We start from the raw sequence: 19,924 nt of genomic DNA, 5'->3' as shown, positions 1-19,924 counted from the left end.
GGAATGAAAAAGGAAGGTAATGGAGCTGTTTATTATTTGATATACAAAGAGAAAAAATCTGAATTAGCTTTGAAATATAATGAAAATTCTAAAAAACTCCAGCAGAATAAACCAATGGAAAATCTGCTACAATGCCTTCATAATGGGGAAGTGCTTTTATACTAAGGTGAAATATGTGTCTTCTAACTTTCAAGTGGGTAAGCAGTTCTAGAACTTTGAACATAAGGAAGTCCATAGATTTAAAGTGAATTTGCAACTGTTTAATTCATGAATTCTGGCACCAAAATTCATTGATTTCTACCTATTGAGCCATATGCTGGAATATTTCAAACCAATAGATTTTACTTAAAATGTTCCACCAAATTGTGTAATAAAATATCTATCTGGCTTTTTTTTCCTACACTAAATAATGACAGTGCCAATTTACTGGTTCTTCCCTTAAATGTAAGTGTATGAAGCATTCAAGCCAGAGAAAGGAATGTGAAGTTGAGTGAAAAAATAGTGAGAAGAATAGTGGTATCTGTCAGTGGAGTGCTCACATTAATTAACAAAAAATCTAATTTCCTTAGGGCTTAATATTGGAAAATTGTTACTTATGCATCTCACTGACAGATATGAGAGGTGTTTTTTTTTTGTTGGGGCTGTTGTTTCAAGGGCAGTTATGATGTGGAGGCAAAAGATGTCCTTATCCTTTTCAAATACACATTCAAAAGTCATTTGTCACAAACTTTGCTACCTTTTTTGTTTGGAGCAATGTGCATCTGCTTGCAGGCCAGTCTGAAATGTGAGTGCTCAGTTCTCTTGTAACGCGGCAATCATTCTTTTAGTCTGTACAAAGGAAGCTTTTTCTTTATGTTCTTAAGTATCTGTACTGTAGCAGTGCTTTGGTAGTGTTCAAGTCACTGGTATGAGATAAAATGGATTTTTCTCCTTGAAGCTGGATGGGGATATTCTAAACAGTGTTACACAGGGTATGAAATGGGTTAGTTAACTCTTGTGGCTCTCCTTTAAGACACTTCGGCCTTTTGGAATTTGAGCCATTAAATCAGTAACGTATTGTATATATGTTATCAATCTAATGGGAAGAAAGGGAAAGATCTGTGTATCCACAGCAGCCATAAAAGTTTTGGAAATAGCAAGCTTTAGAGACTTTCAAAACCTGGAATTAAAGAATAGTTCATCTCAGAAGGGACATCTGGAATTCATCTAGTTTATTCCCCACTTAAACCAAGGCTGACATCTAGGTTCAGTCAGGTTGCTTGGGACCCTGTCCAGACAGATTTACACAGTCCTGAGAGGGGAGATTCAACAACCTCTTGCTCGGCAAGCTCTTCCAGTACTCGACCACCCTCAATGGGAAGGGTTTTTTCCTTATAACTAGTTGGAATATGTCTTACTGCAGTTAGGGTAGTGTCCATTGGGTCTTGTCTTTTCATTATGCATCTGAGAAGAATCTGGCTCCATTTTCTGTATGCTACAGAAATGAAGACCCTCACATCCATGTTGGTCTTCTCGTTTCCACATAAGCAAAGATGCCTGTCTCTGCTTCACCTTGTGCATCTTGTGGATTACATCTCCGTAGCCCTCTGCTGGACACTGCCTGATTTTCCAGTATCTTTCATGTGCTGGGGATCCCAAACCACAGAAATGCTCATTTCCCTCAATATACCAATGCAACCTGGTGCACGGCACAAAACTTTTAACCTACTTAACACTATTCTGCCCTACTCTGATCCCACTGTGTCTAAAACTTTCAACACTACTTTTGTTTTGTTATAACCTCTCTACATGGTTAGGGCATGTCTCACAGTGTAAGTGTGGCATAGAGTCTATGATAGTTTCTCATGTTGTTTCTGGAAAATCTCTTTCTTCAGGACAAAGATAAGAAAGGCTTCAATTTGTAAAAGCTTTAAAAGTCCTCTTTGAGCAAATATACCACCCTCCTCATGGAGTCTGTTTAAGGCTATTTTAGCCTGAATTGACAAAAAGGCTTTAGCCAGATAGTCTAGTCTAATAATCCAAAATTATGTCTGTGTAGAAGAAAATTAAAGCATCCAACTATGGTTTTCAGTGTACTCCACCAGTGACTTTCAAAGGTGGAGTATTGTCAGAACACCTTACTATTTTTGTAAGACTAATCAGTGCTGAACTTATTTTAATTATCTGTGCAGAACTTAAACTGCTTAGATTCAGTGGATGTTTGTTTCAGCATTCTTTTACAAAAGGTTATGTTTCCTCTTTCCTGTCTACAACATACTATGTGTTTATCACCCCACAAGATTTCTTAGAGTGACCTTAATAAAAGGCCCATCAGCGAGTGTCCTTGCAAAAAGTTAGTACACCTCTGGAATAAACAGTGTGCATTGTTCAGATAAACCCTGAACCTACTCAGTGCAGAGAATATTTTTTTTTTTATTGAAGCCCCTTGTACTACTCCTAAATTCTGTAATGCAGATTGTTTCCCACAAAACAGCAAATGTATCTTTGGAAATAAAGCTGCTGCTCTTAGAGGACAATGGGAGTCCTTATACAATAAAAAGATTTCTGTTGATGCAATTCTTTTTTTCTCTCCTTTTTTATTTTCCTTGGCCTAATCTTGGACATGATCTAGGTTTTAGAAAGATCTGACTGATAGTTTTTACTTTTTCTTCTTCCTTTAGTTCAAAAGTATGCCTTGTTGCTTCATAGGCTTAGCATGTGTTGATTGCAGATTCCTTATCCAAAGCTCTTTCAAATGCTTTTTTTTGGACCCCATGAGACAAAACTTACTGAATTTACTGTCCTAAAATTTTTTGGTGTGTTATTTTTGGGTTGATTTTTTTTTTCCTTTAAATTAGTTAATGTTCCATAAACTGGCTATGAATGCAATGTCACTGACGAGGAGCATGAGATTTGAGTTTCAAAATTATTTTACTAGTGGATTAAAGTCATGATTCATTCCTGTTTCATTGTTTCACACAGCAGAGCATGAATAGGGCTTTCATACTTCCTCTGACAGATATTTTTTCAGTAGTGGTGCTGTACTACTTGACCTGTTTGGCAGTCTGGAGATGTCCATTTCTGCTGTTATCATAAAGCCTGACTTAATAAATTGGTTAAAATTGAAACCATGTGTTCAAGTTCAAAGGAAGAGGTTTTACTGTAATTAATCCAGTGACAAAAGTGCTGATAATTAATAATAATCCCTCTACAATTAGTTATACATGCTTTTTACGGGCAAGTAGTGTACCAATACAGACCATAAACATGTATTATCATCCTTCCTCATCACTCAGAGCTAAAAGCAGATCATCTTCTTTGAATGTCATACCTTTCAGTTCTTACAGTTATCTTCTGAAATCTAGTAAAGTTCTGAAATTATACTGTGTGTCAGTGTTTTCAAGTCAATAAATGAGATGATTATTCTTTTCCAGCTGTACAAAATGAACGGGACAGGATAAGTACGAGAAGAAACACTTTTGATGGCTGCAACAGTCCCTCTATTAGCACATTGTCGCAAGCTGAGACACTCTCGCGTCAGGTACTGAGAACTATCACAAAATTATTTAGTGATGTTCAGACCACTTTTACTAAAATTAAATACTGTTCAATTTCTTATTCTAGGAATATAATTGTTGAGATTACTTTTTTCTACTTCCAAAATGCACACAGCTTCCTCTTCTCAATGAAAGAAGCGGTAATAGAATACATTCTTGAAGCAAAGTCAATAAAAAAAAATTCTACTTTGTCCAGGACAATATGTCTTAGGCACCTTTCTTAATAAAGGTTTATGGTTCTATCTGCTTTTAAATCAGTTGCTGTCTTAGGCAGCTGGTGGCATCTATCTATCCTTGAAGCTGCCTTTCCCATCAAACATAGGGAAAAATTTGTCCAAAGCCATTACATTCAAAGGGGTGTGGACACTCACTTCCTTACATTCTTTTGAAAATCCCATTTTTAATATCCTTAGACATTATAAGTAAGGCAAACAGAAGTGTTCCAACTGCAGAGTCTATTCACATCTTGCTTTTAAATTTTCTTTGTCTCATCTGAACTTCATTTTCTCTTTTTCTTTTTTTTTTCCTATCCAATCAATTGCTGAATGGAACAGTCTCCAGTCCTTTTCTGCACCTCAGATAAATCATGGTCATTGATTCTGCATTCTTGCACCTCTTACTAACTTGCTTAGAATTTAACTGCCACCTTTATGATTTCATGCTGACTGATTTATACATCCCAAAATGCTTTGTAATCTCATCCTTTATCAGCATCTCTCTTAGGCTGGAACTGTCTGTAAAGAATTGATGCAGGAATTACTGGGGAGTAGTCTTTGGCACATATTGCATGTCCAGGCAGAGCAGATGAATATAATGTACCTTCCTACCTTTCATACCTATACAATATGAAAAAATATAGCTATTTTTATCTCCTTAGTAATTTTTTAACTTGCTTATTGTGCTTATCTTATAATACTCCTTAATCATTTCCAACTGGTATATGCAATTCAGGAATAAGAACTGTCTTGAACAGAATCACATCCTCAGCTGTTCATAGCACAAAGTTATTTTCAAACAGTAGGTTCTGGGCCTAAAACATCACCTTGTGTGTACACAAATTTATTGTACTTACTATTTGGTATGTTTTAGTAGAACAGAATTGCTTCCACTATGTCAAGCGTATATGAAGATACAATCTTGGCCTCAAAATCCAAGAGGCTCCATTAACATGATGGAAAATCAAAGTCATAAAAGTACTTGTTTTTCCCTCAATTTCATAGGTCTGTATGATGAGTTCAGTCCTGAGAAGAGACTTAGAGGAGTTGATAGTGTCCCAAAACACTATCCAAGTACTTCAGCTGTGAAATGAGGAAGAGGGTGGCATTAATCCCTTTTGAAATTTTCATATTAAATAGGGAAAATTAGTTATTTTGTTCCTTAAGATCCCTTACAGGGGGGAATTGTCTAAGTATAATTTTTCTCCAACAGACCTGGGAGAGGCTTTCAGGATTATGTAAATATGAAAAGGGCATGCTGGATTCTCATATGAATAAAGAAATCTGTCCCTGAAGGATTGCAGAACAATTGGGATACAGTGTTATATTGTCATGTTCATCAAGTCATTAATGGTAGAAGTTATGCTGGCAAAGGTTTCTTCTCAATACCAGAAAGAAATTTTAACAGTGAGAACAAGCGATTACTGGAGCAACCTTTCCAGGGATGTGGTGGAGTCCTCGTCACTGAAGATTTTCAAGATGCAGTTGGACAGGGTGCTAGATAATCTCCTCTAGGATTCCTTTCCCACAAAAGGTTGGATTAGATGATCTTCCAAGGTCCCTCCTAACCTGTGCTAGTCTATGATACTATCACATCAGTGACTCCTGTGTTGTATCCCATAAATGAGAGGCAGGTAAAAGTAATACAGAAATAGAAATTGAAAAACACATAGCTTCATATCCTTGTCAAGAGATGAAATCCTAGGTTCATAATGAACTCCACTGGAGTCATCCCATGAATCCCCAGCAGAAGTTCACCAAGTAATTTCAGCCTGGAGACTGCAGTTTGTAATATAAGATGTAATTTATAAAAATGCACAGCTTTGATTAAAATATATTAAGGGAAGGACAATGTATTAACTTCATGAGTCACTATGTCTAACAATTAAACAATCTACCTCTTCTTTACCTTCATGTATTATCTTCTAGTTGGTGCATAGTTAGTATCATTTTCAGGTAGATCAGAGTGCGACCTACTATCAGAAATCTCTTCTTTGTACCTTTGAATCATGATCAAGACCCCTTTTACTCTTCTGGAAAAGGGGTATTGAATTTCTTTACTGTCTTTCTGTACTGAAGGTTTTCTAGACTGAATCACTCTGATAGCTCTCACCTGAACAATATTCAGTATTTTCAACCTGGTTTTTGTACAGGAGATGCCAGAAATGGATTCATGATTATAGCATGGATTTCACACATTCTCTGTCTACAAAGAGGCAATACCTCTAACCTTTTTCCTACATGATAGCCTTTGAATTATGGGTCAGAGGAATTTTTCACCTGCCTAGCTGCTGTATTTCCCTGAGAACTAATGTTCATCTGGTTAACTGACATTAATATCTAAGCTGTTTTCAGTGTTTTACACTACTGAATTATGTAGGAAGCACAGAGCTTTAGTTCAGAAGTTCAACTCCTTTTGACTACCCAAGGATAAGGGATTTCAGCAGAGATCCCACTGTGGGATTTAACATGGATGGATATATGAATGAAGGGGAACTGGTAGGAGTCAACCTAAGTAGCTTCCACTATCCTGAAAAGTGTAGGAATGTAGTGTTGGAAGAGTAAACAATTATTTTGTTTTCCTGAGGGAGATAATCGTGCTACATCATTTCCCGAGTATGCTTTTGGTAATAAAACATAAAGGGAAAGTCAGTTTCATAGGCCTTGTACAGTGATCTCTTTTTCTTTTTTTCTTTTTCTTTTTCTCTTTTTTTCTCTTTTTCTTTTTTTCTTTTTCTTTTTCTTTTTCTTTTTTCTTTTTTTCTTCTTTTTCTTTTTCTTTTTCTTTTTCTTTTTCTTTTTCTTTTTCTTTTTCTTTTTTCTTTTTTTCTTCTTTTTCTTCTTCTTCTTCTTCTTCTTCTTCTCTTCTCCCTTTTTCATTCTGTTTCCTTTTTTCTTTTTTTTTTTTCCTTTTCAGCTTCCTTTTTCTTTTGCTTCCCTAGTATGATAGCAACTGTAAACTGACTTTACCTTCTCAAGTTTGGCTTTGTCTTAAGTTGGCTTTCCTTCCTGGCTTCAGAGAAAGCCTGGTTTTGTTCCTTTCCTTGAAAAGTCATTAAGAATTTAAGAATTTGGCTCAGTAGAAGTGCCCCAGCTTCAGGCCCAGAAAGATATTGTTCTCTTGCCATTTCACAGAGCACTGTTCACTGCAGGTGGTCTAATGCACTCTCATATCCTTTACATTTCCTCTGAAATGTCGCAGGTCTCTGCCTATACCGCTGCTTCATCATTGCAAACCATTCTCCTCCAGGCACTAAACCCCCCCTATTTTACCTTCTAAAGTTAATGATACTTATCTTTTCACTAGAAGAACATGCTAACCCTTTATCACTCTCTTTCTCTTAATATCTCTATCCCTTAATATTACTGCATGCCACTATGAGCTCTTCTTTTTTTCTGAAATGAAGCAAATGTCAACCATTTTAAAGGAAAAAAACCCCAAAACACTTCCCTTCTACAAATGAAAAGAGCTCTAATGCATTTAAAAATAGTATTTTGGAATGAGAGGATATTGTATCATGATATGATTAATTAAAGTTTTAGCATTCGGCAATGCACACTGGCAATAATGAGAAATAAAAATGTATAATTTACGTGCAGGGTAGTGGTCCCTATGGTCAAGGAATTTCTCAAGAGCATCTGCGATTACTGCTGTGATTTTTTCTTAAATATGCTGTTAACCAGTGAAAATAAAATTATATGGAATTTAACATTGTTCATTTTTTTCTCTCATTATGTCCAGATCTCAGTCTCCAGTCCTGGTGCTAGCACTGATATAAATGTTAAGAAAATTGCTAGTGTTAGTGATGTCTGTGAATCTATGAAGCAACAACTTTTGGTCCTGGTGGAATGGGCTAAATATATTCCAGGCTTCTGTGAACTACCACTCGATGACCAGGTATAAGAGGAAAACAAAGAGAAAACTCTAATTAATGCTGTGTTACTCCTGTGATATTTCAATGTCATGATGAAGCACTCATTCCTTTTTGTCTGAACAAATAGAGCGGGGTACTAGACCCACCCTTTACTAGACCACCATTTTTTTTTTTAAGTTTTGAAATAACACCACCACCACCACAGAAAAGACATTAACAAAAAGAAGCAGCAAAGCAGCGTGTCTTTAAGTGTTTTGTTCTTTCTCTAGTCTTTTGGAAACAGAACTTTTTTGTGACCTTAAAAAGTATTTATTTTGTGTTCACTTTTCATTATAATATGGTTTAAGACAGCATGTTATTTAATTTGAAGTGGGTCTTCTCTACTTGCAAAAACCAAAAGCGAATAGCATCTCAAAAAAATTCCAAGCATACTGATATCAATCCATAGCAAATAATCTTTCATACAATCCAATGTACTGAAATTATACTGTATATAATAAATGAGAGGGGAAAAAGCATCAAATCTTGAAAATTCATGAGTGTTTTTATGACAGAGGTCTGATCTATCATCACATCTGTAATATATCCTAATATATCACTGGCTTTCAGAGTAGGTTGTGCTGGCAAACCCAGAACCAGTATCTCCATATTGTGGTGAGCAGTTCTCTGACAAGCAGCCTCAGCAGGAGGTTAATTCATTGCTTGGGATCTCTTGATTCCACACGAAAATCTGATTAATCTTGAAAATCACTCTGTGAACTGGAATTGTGTAAATCCTTCTTTTTGTTTCTTCTGTCTCTCAGTTTTTAACAAAATCCTTCAAGTGCTAGATCATCCTTGGTTTTGAACTGAGTCTTTCTCTCTTATATCCTTCTTCAGGAATATCATGTTTAAGGCCACAGGACACCCCCCCAAAACAGGAGTTTAGTGATGTCTTTGCAGACACACAGAGCACATACGTGCACAAGCTCAACATACTCAAATAAGTTAAAACTCTGCTCATGTGAAAGAGAATTTCAAATGCATTGGCTACACAAGGGCAACAAAAGCAAGCAAAAGATATTGCGGCCTTTATTGTTATGATGGCATGAAGGAAAAGAGAACGTATCAAATGTCCTTAAAATGTTTTTGTCTGCATTTAAAAAAATAAAATATCAGCTCAGAATGATAAGCTGAAAACACTCCTGCTGTGCTTGAAGAGTACATATTGGGAAATACTCTGAAACCTTAAGTACCTTAGTAAAGTAGGGACAAAGACGTTGAGAAATGAAACAAATGCCACTTTTTCATTTATGATAACGGGTTTCTAAGGGGCATTGTGCATTCAGTTATAAAATAAGCCATCTGATTTTGAGAAAACGATTCCTGATCTGGGAACCAGCCTGATTTACAAACCACAGAGGAGGCCAGAGCAGCTAAGGTAACTCTACTGAGAACCCGATATGTCTTAACAGATAAGTGTTACCCAGATGCTGTGTACCTTTATATCTCTCCTAAAGTGATTGTCTTGGATTAGAATGACTTGTCAAGAGATGAGTTCCTTGAGGAAATAAAGGCTGTTGCTGAGATTTCGAGCAGACATTAAAACCAGAGGAAAGTAAATAGGTGACAAAGAGTAAACTAGTAAGTGCCTTCGCAGTACAAATTTGGATTCCTCTTTGTGGATAATAGTGGCTCTTTTAGCATATCTGGCTTTGTTGGGAAAAAGCTCTTTGAAATGCTGCATAAATTTTTGGTTCAAGAGAAAAAGCAGTGATGGAACCAAATTTACTGTAACAGTTCATTCCAGCCCACTGGAGTCTTTAATGTCAACTTAGAAAGCCAGAGAAAACTTTGTCAAGGGAATACGCACTAGGAAATAAATGGAGGTAGTGTATTTATTGAAAAGTATTTTGCAGAGCCTGATACTTAAAATCTAGACAGAATGCTAGAAGTGACAGAGGGTGACAGTTTAATTAGAGAGTGCTATTTTTATCATGTTAAGATTTTTACATTCACTTTATATTTTACATTGGAATCTTAACAGTCTTAAACATGTACCAAACACACAGTAATATGTATCCTGGTTTTTTTTGCTCCTATTGAAACTTACTGCTTTATCATCTAACGAGTCTGCTGGTTTTTTGTGAGGTTGCCCTGCTAAGAGCACATGCTGGGGAGCACCTGTTGCTTGGAGCAGCAAAACGATCCATGGCATATAAGGACATTTTACTTTTAGGTAAATATTGGTTTTGTTTTACTTACTGATGATGATGTTATAGTACATTAGCAACGATGTAATCACTTAAGTGGGACAACTGTTCTGCCACAATCAAAGCAATGCATTCTGTGAATGCTAAATAGCTATTAATGACATAATGTCACGTGCCTGTTCTAGCAAAAGCAGGTGGATGGTTTAATGTGAGTTAATACAGCTAAAGGTCTATTGGATGCCAGAAACCACAATTTAAGGGAGTTCCCGGCAATTGCCTCCTTACATTATTGTCCTTTCTACACCTTTGTCCCATAAAACAATGGAACGAAACAATACCAACCACAAAAACACCATAAAAACCCCTTTGCTTAGGAAAGGAACAGCCAGCACGTTGCCCATGTAGTACTTTCAGTCTTCATGAAAACCATCTATCTGGAGCTTTCTCAGGAGTCCTTCTGACTCTACTGCCTAAAATATTAAATAGCCTGTTCCCTGCAACTCACTTTCCCAAGAGCCCTCTCACAGGTGCCTCGACAGTTGCCACAGGGCCACCACATAAACATCATTCATGCTGTCCCTGCTGTGTGACAGATGGGTGCATCCATGGCACAGTGCCGAGGCACACCTGCAGGAGCATATTCTTGGTCAGCTGAAATAGCTCCTGTGCTGGGTTATATAAAGGGAGCATGGCTGTCAGGGAAGAGGATGTTGTCACGTCATGGAAGCATGTCTTCTAGTCCATGCAATGGGAAGTCCCAGTTGCAAGATTAGATGTGAGCCTGTGTGGAGGGTGATGTGATGAGGCATTTGTTAGCCTTGTTTGACACAATACTCTGCCACTCTGAAGTGTACTCTGCCAAAAAGAGTTTCATTAGACATGTTCAGCATTGGGGCTGTTTCGCGAGGAAGTCTGTAGGTCGTTGTGCCGATTTGGACAAATTTGGAGGAAAATGTCCTCTGATAGAAGGCAGGTCACAACCAGCCCTCCCCCACCAGGTTCAGGAAAAAAAGAAACCTTCCTTGAAGGAAAGTGAAAGAGATAAAAAACTATTTATTTAACAAACACACAAGGAAAGCATAATAATGCTAAATAATAAAACCTCTCCTTATGGATAGAAACCTGGGAAGATTTCAGAGTCCTTCTGTAGGTGTGGTCTCTCTCCTCCTCCTTGGAGCTGGGTTGGTGTGGGCCCACCTCCAGGGCCTCGGTGGAAAATTCTCTCGGTGTGTTCTGATGTTGAAACAGTCCAGAAGAGAAAAGGGAAAAACCAAAGTCCCAGGAAAACAAAGTTCACCTCTCCATCTCCCTCCGGAGAAAAGGAGCCGAAAACTGGCTGAAAAGCAAGAAGGGTGCTTCCTCCGCTCTTGCTGCTGCAGAAGCAGAGGAGTGTGCATCTGTGTCCTTGAACAACTGTTTTGAAAAGTTCACTCAGTTTTTTCCTTTCCCCCCTCTCAGGCTCAGTTTAAAGGCACAGAGAGGCACAGAGTTAATTTCCGGGCATAGTGCAGCGATAGGGGATACACATCATAAAGACACCCCAAGACAGTCATCTTGGACAGGGTTTTTGGTATGAGGCAAGACTATATGGGATATGGACTCAGACTTGTCTCTTCACTGGTAGTGTGGTACAAGGACGTTTTCTACTACTTATTCTCCTTCCTCTTTGGGCCTGCCTTTTCATAGCACTAAATCAGCTTGAATTTATTTTTACACATATTAAAACATTAACAGGACAAGAAGGGCTTGGTCTGAAGGTATTTCTCTCACCAGCACCTTTCAAGATAAAAGCTATACAAATGGCTTTCTTAAGGTAGTTTCACAAACAAAATTAACAGAAACAAAACAAAAAAAATTGCAGTTTCATTGCAATTAATAATAAGGTAATAAGAAAAATAATGATAACATAATAGTAAGAAAATTATATTTAGTATCACCAGCATCAGCATATATACCAAAAAAAGAAACAATTTGAGGCTTCAAGGCTTGTTTATGATACTTGGAGGCAGGTATCTGTAAAGTTTATGAGTAATTTTGACATGGATCTCTTGTGATATAATTATCAGTTTTTCTTTCAAAAACTGCGTGGTGGCTTCTGAAAGCTTCGTGATATTCCTATTGTTCTCCAGAAGGTGAATTAAGATGCCATAGTGGAGACCTCCAAAATGGATATTTAAAAAAAACCCCAAAAAACAAAAGCCCCAGGTAAAATTAATTCTTGACTGAAAATTTTACAATGCTAATTTTATTAGGAACAACAGAAACATCCATTAGAAAAAGAAGCATTTCCAGTATCTCCTCTTGTCTATTGACAAATCCTTGTCATTCAGCTTGGGATATATTATTTTAATTAGGGAAGAAAACATTTTAAGATCAATTCATTAGTATATTTATCTGTTATTTAAACATAAAGGTCTACTTCCTTCATACTTGTACATTCAAATACAAACTTTGGTCCTGTGGACTAATCAGTAACTCCACATGTTGGCATGCTTTGATGTATAGATTATTTACAGGGTGACAGCTATAATTTGCACATATACTCTGTTTACAAGGAAAAGTTGTGTGTGATGCAAGGGAGAGTCATTACTTAAAAAAATTATTAACTTGATTAAGCAATATGAAATGTACTTTTGAAAATTGCCTTCAACTAATACATTACATCAAAATGTTTCTATTAATTCACATGTTGGTATTCTTTCTTTCTAAGGCAACAATTACATAATTCATCGCAACAGCACTGAAGTAGAGATCTGTCGAGTGGCAAATCGGATTCTGGATGAATTAGTTCGTCCCTTCCAGGAAATTCAGATAGATGACAATGAATATGCTTGCTTGAAAGCAATTGTGTTTTTTGATCCAGGTATTTTTGCAAAAATATCTCTCAATTATTTTACATGTGATTGTATTGAAAGTAATTTTTGTGAATGTAGCATCTGTTCATGTTATCTAGCTGAATGGAAAAGAATAAAATGAAAAACAGTAAGATGCTCCTCCCAAATCGTGATATGCCTTGACTTTCAGTTTTTGCCATTTTTTAAGATGCAAAAGGCTTGAGTAATCCATTGAAGATTAAGAATATGCGATTCCAAGTCCAGATCAGTTTAGAGGATTATATTAATGACCGTCAGTACGACTCCAGAGGAAGATTTGGAGAACTTCTTCTTCTACTGCCTACACTCCAAAGTATCACTTGGCAAATGATTGAGCAGATACAATTGGTTAAGCTATTTGGGATTGTTAAAATTGACAGTTTGCTTCAGGAAATGTTGCTGGGAGGTAGGCTAACAATTTGTTAAATTTACCGTCTTATGTTGAATTTAGCATGTTGAGATGTTGAGGGAATCCTGATCTAAGCTACCACTCTGACTCGCTGTCTGAGCTTTGGGTTGTGTAACTGTTAGCTAAAGTCTTCTTGTCTTGGCAGTTCCTCTTGTTAACTTAGTTCTACAATGACAGATTGTGCTATGTATTTCTCAGTAACTGCTGGGTTGTCCTACAATTCCCTAGGCAGATTAAAGAATCCTTACAAATATTTCATGAAATGCACTGTAATTGCAGTCAAAACAGTGAAAATAAACGCAGTGCTTAATATGCTTGAAGTCTGGTTAAATTGTTTAATGAATACCCAGAGGCAATTATTCAAATTGCCAATCAAAATATTTACTCTGTGGAAATGTAATTACTGAAGTATAAGTCACTGGCAACAACATGCTCTTTTGAATTGATATATGCTCATGTTATTTTTGCAGGTACCTCTAATGATGCCAGTCATCTGCATCATCCAATGCATCCTCACTTAGCCCAAGATCCATTAACTGGCCAAACTGTCCTCATAAGTTCAATGTCTGCGCCTGTACATACAGAACAGATAAGTAAGTAATTGCAAGTTAGCCTTCTGTCATAACATTTCACTGTTTAATTTTAAAATATTAATTAGAATGGTGGCCTGTCAGTGTTCATAGAGCTATTTCATCATCATTCTTAAATTAAAATAATTGTGCATTAAAAATGTATGTATATAAAGGGTGTTAAGTAAGAGACTTTGACTTGAATTTAATTAAATTTTAAAAATTCAGCATCATTATGATATATCATTGTTTTTACATGCACAATCTTTAATAAACTAAAAATTCTGATAATTAAAATATCCTGTTTCCCTAGCATGTCAAATACAACAGGACTCCCTTTCAGTGCAGTAGTGTGTATATGCAGAGTACACCAGTCTATAAAAAGATGTAACTCTTTCTATGTTCTTTTTCAGCAACTCCAGAAACTCCATTACCTTCCCCTCCACAAGGCTCTGGGCAAGAATACAAAATGTCTGCAAATCAAGCTTCAGTCATTGCACAGCAATCTATTTTGAAACAAAAACCATTGTGATAATATTTCTGTCTCTGTCTTATCCCTTCCTTCCTAATTCCTTCCTTCCTAATTCCTTCCTTCCTTCCTTCCTTCCTTCCTTCCTTCCTTCCTTCCTTCCTTCCTTCCTTCCTTCCTTCCCTCCTTCCCTCCTTCCCTCCTTCCCTTCTCCCCTTCCTTTTCATGCACTAGATAGATTGGTAGAACACTTGCACATTTAAATCTCAGGTTGATAAAGGAAATTATTTCCTCAGCAGCCACTACTGTGGGTGTTCCTTAAAACACCTTATGATTTGGAAAGTAATGCTGTTCTGACTGCTGCATGCAAACTGTAACTATGGATGCTGCAGTCTGACAAATATGTATAGAGGTTGATATTATTTTTAGATCTTATTACTGCACAGATTCATGTTTTTATTTCCTGTTTTAGTTGTTGTCTTAATATTATTGTTTTAGGTGTGTATATAATTTTCATCGTAATGGAACTGTTTAGTGCTTGTTTAGCTGTGAATTGTAGACTTGGAAAAGTGGGTTAATCAGGCAAAAGCCAAGATTCCACTAAGAGTAGAACAGTACGCTGCCAAAAAGCACACAAATTGAAAAAAAAAAGGAAAACATACTTAATGGAAAGAAAAACCCAACTATATTAAAAAATCCTGTTTTGAAAGTATATATACAATAAGGTCTCTATATAGTCGATTGGCCAGTGCTGAAGCATTTATATTGATAAATAGTTAGAACAAGGACTGGTAGGCTTTTTGGTTAGGACTAACTAGTACTACTTCACCAAAAAATTCCTGGGCACGCTTTGGGAATTAGGCAAGTCTAGGGAAACTTTTCACCAGGTTCTTTGGGTACAGCCCCTCTCTTTAGGGGTACAGAGAGTATCACAGAACCATAGGATATCCTGAGTTGGAAGGGGCCCACAAGGATCATCAAGTCTGACTCCTGGCCTTGCACAGCACCATCCCCAAGAGTCACACCATGTGCCTGAAAGGGTTGTCCAAATGCTTCTTGAACTCTGTCAGGCTTTTTTGTGACCTCTTCCCTGGAGAACCTGTTCCAGTGCCCAACCATGCTCCAGGTGAAGAACCTTTTCCTAATATCCAGCCTAAACCTCCCCTAACACAGCTTCAGGCCATGCCCTTGGTTCCTGTCACTGGACACCACAGAGATCAGTGCCTACCCCTCCTCTTGCCCTTATGAGGAAGCTGTAGACTGCAATGAGGTCTAACTAGGACCATGCCATTTGACCTCAGGGCTGGAGTATACTTTGTGATGTTTGGTTTACTGTAAGAGTAGCCATTGTGTTTATTTGTCTAACTGGCTGGTAAATGCATGTTTCAGCAATCACTAATATTCACCTACAGAGAAGTTGTAATTGATATAGTAGCTGTGTGTTTGGAGAGGTATGACTTACTAATTGCAGTGGCAAATGTGCCTGAATTCAGCTCCAAGTGTTCCTGGTTTGAGCCATTGTATTTCAAGAGAAGATAGCCAGAAGACAGCACACCAAATACTCATCCTCTCAATTTTTAAGAGTTTTCAGAAGCATGGGATGACTTGATTTTCTGTGATGAACCCCTTTCTCCACCTCTTCCGCCCCTCCCAGTCTGCAGGGGTGCAACATTGACTAACTTTTGTCTCTGGAGTCCGTAACAACCCATCTGGATTTGAACCCTTTGTGAATTTGCACAAAGTGAACCTTGTGACACATGCTCACTTAGAGCATTTATACTACTCAGTTACAATTTGTGAAAGTAATCTTTTATGATATATGAAATGATATGTTGTTCATACAATACTAACATCATAAGAAAATCACCACTTTGCACATTTTATTTATTCCAGACAGCAATGATTTTTTCTTAGTACTTTAAAGTAGACTTTCTTCCCAGAAGACAGGTAAGAGAGAAACAGACAGAAAAGAGATAATAAAATATTGAAGTTTGCTGAACTATTGCAAAGAGAAAACATAGTGGAGTCAGAAATTCTTCAAGGTAAGATGTGGATCATCCTGAACCACACACCTTCATTGATCACAGCATCCAGAGATGGTGCAGTTACTCCTTTGGCTTGTAAAAGTTATTCAAACAATCTGGAATGATTCTTCAAATACATTTTTGTAGGCAGGAAATACAACACAGTAAATGCTGAGCTGACCTGAGCATTCAAAAGGCTTTAATAAGAATGCACCTATCACCAGGTAGACAATGTGTTTCTTTTTTATTTTAAAGTAGTTGCTTTTGTAAAGTCTGTGTACAGTAGCTATTAATGTTTGCCTTTTGCTTTTTAGATTATTTTTCTTTTTGCTGTTTACTGTTTGTTTTTTATTAATGCATTGCTCTTTTTACAAGTTCCTTTTAGTATGAGTTTTTATGACAGAATAATGTACTGAAGTTCTGCCATTAACTTTAAGGGTATCTGGACTGTGCTATTTTTACAAGGTGGCCACCAATGCTCTACAGTGATACACAAAGGTAAAACAAATGTGAGAGATACTGAGCAGCTCAAAAGAAAAGTTTACTGATTAGGCTCACTTTTGTGTACTTGTTATAGAAAGAGTCTTGGACTCTAGGTGGATCTGCATGAATTAATTGGGTCAGATAAATGAAGTCAGTTGCATAAACATAAACATGGCAGTATTGGTCTGACTAAAAAACATATAACCGGAAATAAAGATTAGTCCCCAAGCTGGCCACCCTTGCCTTATATAAGAGATGTGCATAATAGTTTAGTTTATTTTTCACAATGAACTTTAGATATCAAGTGTACAATAAAATGTTTTCACACACTGCCAAAATGTACTGGAGGAAAAATATACTTTAGTATTTTATCTGACAAAAAGCTGTTGTCTATTTTGTATGATATATTACATTTTTGAATAAGATTTCCACTGTAAAATTACCACTGTAATTTATTGGGAAAAGCTGATTTATTTTATAAATGTAACATTATTTTTGTAAACTTAATTATGAAAAATCAGAAATGATTAGCGCTGTTAAATATTAAATTATAATGAGATGTAACTTTATATGTTTGAATTCTGATACCAAGTTTTTGTATTGAGCATTTGGAATTGGAATGGTAGCTGGAAATATTTCAAATGGACTGTTTTTCATCAAAGCTCAATAAAGAAAAATGAATGATCCAAATGACACATTTGCCTTTTAGTATTTTTTTTTCATATTTACATAAACAATGAGAATATTTTATAATGCTTACACTATGGATAAGTATGTAACTAACATGCTTTCATCTCTACAGTGTTCACAGCATCACAGAATGGCTGAGGTTGGAAGGGACCTCTGGAGGTCACCTAATCCAACCCCCTCTGCTCAAGCAGGATATTGAAATCATATGAAAGAATATGATAGCAACATTTTAGTTGATTCTGCTGTAACATGGCAAAGTATTACATAGTTATGGTCTTCAGTTTTTACTTCTGACTCAGACAAGGACTGAAGCATACGCTTAATTCCATCTGTGTTTAAAATGAACCATATGTTCAACAGCCTGTTTTTTTCTGGTCAGGGATAACTTAAGAAATCACTGCCTTTCCTCCAGCACATTGTTATTTAGACAAATTTAGGTGCAACTTGTTCATAAAGATGTTGAAAACTTTAGAAAAACTCTTTACAAAATTTTTTTTAGATAACCAGTATCTCCTCAGCCTTGGAAATTTTGTTCAGTTGTATAGAGATGGGGTTAGGGATATATATTTTTTTTTTTTTTTTTGGTGGTGGTGGTGGTGGTAGTAATAATACAGTGATTTGGATTTGGGCTGCTTACTTTTGCTCAAATGGGCTCTACTCTGGAGTGCACAACTACAGGGAAAAGCTGCCATGGGAGAAAGAGGGGACTCCATTTTGAATGCTGGAGATCATCTGGTCTCTCTGAGGAACTTGAGTCAATGGATGTTTATTCTACTTGCAGAAAACCTCTGCTTGTGAATGCTGAGTGGGGTGTAGGAGGTTTATGATTTTAGGGGACTGAAGAGATTTTTTTTCAGCCTACAGTGAAGAAAATATGGAAACCCCCTTACAACTTCAATGCTGTGAAGTGCTGACAGACCCTTCTTCAAGGATTTCCATAAATCAGCCTTACAAGTAGCTTCAATAGGTAAATAAGGATTGTGTGTTTTACAGAGACAGATGGATGAACTAGCCTTCAGTTCTAATCATTATCAAGAATTCCACCCAACTAAAAAATTCTGAAAGTGAGCAAAGATATTTACTGAGCTCCAGGAATATTCTGTGACAGAAAATTTAGCATTCACAGAATGTAAAAAAATTTGTTATAATTCTTTGTTATATTCATATACTTGAAAGTTCTGTTTTTACCTCAAGGATGTCTGTCAGTCTGTGATGGACTAACATTTTTTTATGTCTTTCAACAGACTATTACTAGTTGTGCACCACCAACATTTGTATTACTTATGCTAAAGCACATAGTAAAGAAATACCTAGATCCACATTTCAATAAGTCCTTCAAAAATCTTCTGTATTGGTTTGCAATTAATTTTTACATTTTTCATATTGGCCCTGATTAGCTTTAGCTAAAGCATAAGCTTTCTTCTTTCCCTTTATTCTCCCTAAGAATAACCAAGAACTGGAAAAAAAGTATTTATTCCCAAATTTAATTTTATGACGTTAGCAATATAATTGCACTTCCCTTTCTTCTATTGTTTTTCTAATATGGAGATAGAGGAGATGGTTGTCATCAAGGCTGATATCAATCACTGATTTCTTCTGGTTCCTTATTTTCTTGTGGCAAATCCAAGTATTTTCATTAATTGAATAGTCTATGTGTAAATAAAAAACCCTCTATGAAGCCAAAAGCTAAATTTGGTTGCAGAGAGGATTAAAGGTACTCAATTGCAGGAATATATTTTCAAAAAATTATTTCATAAAAATTAAAATGCATACCTGATTTCTAAGAAAACCCAGAAATATTTCTATTAAAGGGTAAGAAACTTGAAGACATAGTCAAATATAAAGATTTTTATGTAATGACAGTGAAAGAGAACTTCCATCTTGTATCACCAGCTATAATAATTTCCTTTTGAACACCAGCATAACTAAATAGTTTCTAAACAGGATGGGCAAAATCTCATCAAGACAAATGGCTAAAAATGTTCTTATGACAATGATCTCTATTCTTTAATATTGTGGTGGAGCTATGATTGCTACTGACATTATCTGGTAGTCCATCTGAATCCAGTGTCAGTCAAAGATGCCACATCAACACTAGATTTACTGGTGCTGCTGAGAGGGTTGCCACCTCCTCACAAACAAGGCCCGATGTGACAGCTTCTCCAAGTCACATTGTGGCGGGACACCCTTGCACCAGCACAGATCTCTTAATTACCCAGTGCTTTTGGGTCTGACACCACTTCTTCCTTTTGGAAGGGTGAATCTCACTGATGTCTAATGTGATGAGGTAAACAGCAGCAAGTGTTGAAGATTTTACTTTAGCTAGTCTGATCAAGAGGTAGTTTCAGCTAAAGCTTAGCACTCTCCTCTGAGACTAAAGAAGAAAGCCTGGAAATCCACAGTTTTAAAATGTCTTTGGTTTTGATCTGAATAGCACTGGCTGGTCCCTTTGAGTCTTAATGGAGCAAGAGTTGAACAGTTGAGTGTCTCGTGTCTGATTAGGCTCAGTGACATTTTGCGGTTTGGCCTCCTACGTAACCTCCTTTGCCAGTTTGTTGGCAGGTTGACCAAACAGACAACAGTTGCTGT

The 19,924-nt window shown here is 36.7% G+C and overlaps 1 protein-coding gene across 1 annotated transcript in view; it reads left to right on the top strand.

Moving 5' to 3' along the window:
• Positions 1-17,338, top strand: part of HNF4G (hepatocyte nuclear factor 4 gamma) — a 39,611-nt gene extending 22,273 nt beyond the window's left edge. Inside the window, 8 exon segments of the mRNA XM_017731208.1 lie at positions 1-16; positions 3,414-3,520; positions 7,494-7,649; positions 9,757-9,844; positions 12,529-12,681; positions 12,861-13,097; positions 13,571-13,693; positions 14,083-17,338. Of these exon segments, the coding sequence (XP_017586697.1) occupies positions 1-16; positions 3,414-3,520; positions 7,494-7,649; positions 9,757-9,844; positions 12,529-12,681; positions 12,861-13,097; positions 13,571-13,693; positions 14,083-14,201 (999 nt within the window). The 3' untranslated portion in view covers positions 14,202-17,338.
• Positions 17,339-19,924: the final 2,586 nt, after the last annotated feature.

This window comes from Corvus brachyrhynchos, unplaced genomic scaffold, assembly GCF_000691975.1.
Source record: "Corvus brachyrhynchos isolate BGI_N302 unplaced genomic scaffold, ASM69197v1 scaffold633, whole genome shotgun sequence".
NCBI lineage: Eukaryota > Metazoa > Chordata > Aves > Passeriformes > Corvidae > Corvus > Corvus brachyrhynchos.
This window is presented reverse-complemented; position numbering and strand designations above follow the sequence as displayed.